Source organism: Opisthorchis viverrini (assembly GCF_000715545.1).
Source record: "Opisthorchis viverrini unplaced genomic scaffold opera_v5_19, whole genome shotgun sequence".
NCBI lineage: Eukaryota > Metazoa > Platyhelminthes > Trematoda > Opisthorchiida > Opisthorchiidae > Opisthorchis > Opisthorchis viverrini.
In genome coordinates this window covers 2,988,190-2,991,740 of record NW_008751675.1, presented here as the reverse complement: position 1 = coordinate 2,991,740, position 3,551 = coordinate 2,988,190, and the positions used below count along the sequence as shown (strand labels likewise).

Here is a 3,551-nt window from a genome sequence, read left to right as displayed (position 1 = left end):
GTCAGATTTCTAACCAGCCTCCAAACTTGCTTACCAAATGCAGTTGTTAAATCGATACTTTTTTAGTTTCATTTAGCATTCCTTGTCGTGTGAATCGCGCGTAATCCTGTCTTCTTTCTAGGATAGACACTCCAGACTTCTGAGAGTGTTTCCACGCACATACCAGTTGGTAGAATAAAACGCCACCCATTCATCACGCCCGTTACGAAGAGACTGGACCTTAAAATGGTGCGACAGTTTGAGCACCTCAGCGACCCAATGATCTATATTTGAGGGTGTCTCTGCGACACACACAGAGTCTCCCATACCAGGGTGTTCACTGACTGAACGTCTGACGAACACACTCTCTTAGTCCTCCAGGCTGGGGTTGGAACTCGTTCCGTATAAATGGTAATGCATTTGCATTTCCCGCCAAACACCGCTGCCTTGCAGTTAGACTTTTGAACCAAAGGCTTCGGTCGAGGACCTTAATCGTCCTCCTGTCTAGGTGTGAGCACTCTAGCAGTATCCCAGCCCTCGTGACATTCACGACTAACAATACTGTCATGCCACATCGGCTCTCGCGTGAAGCCACCAGCCGGGGCGCTTACTTTCTGCATACGGCATGGCGGGTAGGCGAAAATAGGCTACTGCTGACGCTTCCCTTTCTCTTTCACATAATTTTCTTCCCCTTCTCCCCATTCCTTGAATAACTCTTTCTTTTTAGGCCTAGCACTTAGAACTGATGACTCCGTTCGTCCTGCATCGGTTTTGCGTGCAACATCTGCTCGTCACACGGTACCGACATCCCCGGGAATCTCCAAATCAGTCTTCAAGCCTCGACACCCAGTCTATCTGGCCGCGTTCAATGTCCGCATTCTGAAGCAAGCAGGATAAAAAGCTACTCTTGCACCCACATCGGATTCGCTTGACATTGATGTGTGCTGTGTCTGAGAAACGAAGATTCAAGGTGCAAACACAGTGATGAGCTAACTGCTCCGTCAGTCTCCACTCGCTTCCGGCTGCGCACCTCTAATGATCCAGAGGGTGCTGCAGCGGGATGTCCAGAAGCTGGTACCGTGCTAAGTCACCGGGCGGAAGTATTTCCGCTTGACTGGATGCATGTTGACAGTCACATCTGTGAGTTCCGACCAGCAACGTCTGTGAAGGAGTCTCACAAGTTGACGGATGTCTGTTTATCGTGTCTGCCTACGCCCCAAATGACTGTATCTCCGACGCTGTCAAAGACAGGTTTTACGACGCCCTGAATGACCTGCTGCCGTGAGTTAAAAGCTCAGACATCGTGGTGGTTGCCGGAGATCTGAATGCACAAGTGGGCAGGCTTAGTGTATCTGAGACACACTTAGGAGGTCGACGTGGATTGGACTCCTTATGTACCGACAATGGGGAACTAGAGCTTCAGCTGCGTGCTGACTGCAGGCTGTTTTCCTGCAGTAATTCCGAAGTAACCGAAGTCGTCTGCTCAACTGTCAGATAAAAACGCACACTGGGACAAGCTTGCTCCCTCTTTGCATCATGCTGGGAATTTCGCCTGTGGCTCGCATCACCAGCTGCACTCAAGCACTGGATATCGGACCGAACGGTGGCACTGCTTAAATCTCGGAGAAATATCTCAGCCAGTCCCACACACAACCCGGTGCGAAGAGTCACCAGAGGTCAAGTGAAAGTGAGCTTGCGATCCGACCGTGAGGTATGGTGGACACAGAAAGCCAAAGATATTGAAGAGGCCCACAAAGCTTGGAATGCGAGAAGATTATTTCAGTTGATCCGTGGGACCAGTCCCCGGGAACCACCTGTGAATGAAACCATCAAACATCAGAATGGAATGACCATCTCGAATAAGGAACAACGCCTTGACCGGTGGGCTGATTGCTTCGAACAAGACTGGCGTGGCCACCAGTCGGCACTCATCTAGAGGCCACAGGTGAAGTAGAACTCTGGACGTTGAACGTGGAACCACCTACAACTTCGGAGGTTTACTACTTCATATGTTCTCTCAAGCGCTACAGAGCACCTGATCCGGATGACCTCCCACTCGCACTGGTCAAAGACGGGAGTGGAGTCCTCAATCAGCACTTGTTCGATCCGTCTCCTTGCAAGTGGGAAAAGGAGTCTGTCCCAGACAAATGGGGGTTGTCGGTGATAGCACCCGTATTCAAAAAAGGGGTGCATAGTGATTGTAGGAACCACAGAATGATCAGCCTGACCCGGTCATAACGAGACTGTTGGCGCCAATTGTGCTTCATCGCCTTACAGTGGCTCGTGAGATGCTGACTCGAGAGCAGCAAGCGGGATTCCGGCCTGGTAGGGAGTTGTGTTGACTAAATCTTCACACTTTGTGAGGTGCTAGAAAAACGCCATACGTATAAGCGACCCACAACTTTAGTATTCCTGGATTTCCGAGGCACATTCTACTCGGTTGATCGTTCTGTTCTTCTTGAGACGCTTGCGCACCAAGGAATGCCCCGGAAGTTTATGAACATAACACGTTCTTTGTATTCTCATATTTCTCGATGTGGGAGTGTACTGCGAGCTCTCCAAAAGTTGTGGAGCGTTTTACATATCTTTGAAGTTGTATTAGTCCCAACTGTAGTATGACAGATGAGGTGAATGCACGAATCTGCAAGACACCTATGGCGTCACAATGGATTATCCCTGAATCCCAAGGGGAGTGCTGGGAGAGTGCTCGTTCCATGCCCACTTCTTAGTGGCTTAATCTGAGGGGTGGCCAACCCTTCACTTGGCAAAGGAGTATGAAGGAGATCACGAAACGCTTGAGTGCTGTCGGTGCTATTCGCCTTCCAGGATGGGGACCGCGTGATCCTCACTGTGCCTGGTTGGAGACACTACAAGATATGACTGCCAACCGATGTCAGTGGCGTTGTTGGTGTCAGTTTGTATGCAGATTGCCTGAGTGAATATATGGAGATGTAGTCACCTCGTAATGATTGTGGTAAGCTTGCACTAAGTCCCTTCCCTGTCCACCTTTATTATTTTCGCTACAATGAGGCTTTCAAATAAATCATGGCTGTACGGCAGTGAAGCATCAGTCTTGAACACAAATCTCATGCCGTTAATGATGATGATATGTTTAAAATATTCCTCGTATAAGCAGGAAAGTGGCAAAAACGCAGTGATAAGATTATTTTTGGCTGTCATATCGGTATTAAGAAATATGACCTGGTTTAAAAACGTTTACGGCAAGAATATATGCGGGCACTCACCAATCCTTCTGACTGAAAAATGCAAATGTTTTGGGATAAATGTATCTTTTTGCATGGGTTATTTGCTCAAACTAGTGATATAGAATTTTTGAAAATCAAACTAATTAGATAAACAATTCGTAGTGCTCCCTAACTCGTAGAATAGTTTCGAAAATCCTCATAGAAATTCATGCCTATCCCAGGTCTACTGTTTCCTATATATGTAAATAGAATTTGTCTACCAAAACTGTTAAAAAAAGTAAAAAGATCCATTAAAATGGAGGGAATCTTATTATATTCTTGGTTGGGTGTTCAAAAACCTTTCGATACTGAGCACTCAGATATTCT

The 3,551-nt window shown here is 47.4% G+C and overlaps 1 protein-coding gene across 1 annotated transcript in view; it reads left to right on the top strand.

The window, feature by feature from the left end:
• Positions 1 to 2,610: 2,610 nt before the first annotated feature.
• Positions 2,611 to 3,551, top strand: part of T265_01785 (hypothetical protein) — a gene marked incomplete at both ends in the record, with an annotated part of 5,276 nt that continues 4,335 nt past the window's right edge. The window contains 2 exons of the mRNA XM_009165875.1: positions 2,611 to 2,682; positions 2,709 to 2,880. Of these exons, the coding sequence (XP_009164139.1) occupies positions 2,611 to 2,682; positions 2,709 to 2,880 (244 nt within the window). The remainder of the gene's footprint in view (positions 2,683 to 2,708; positions 2,881 to 3,551) is intronic.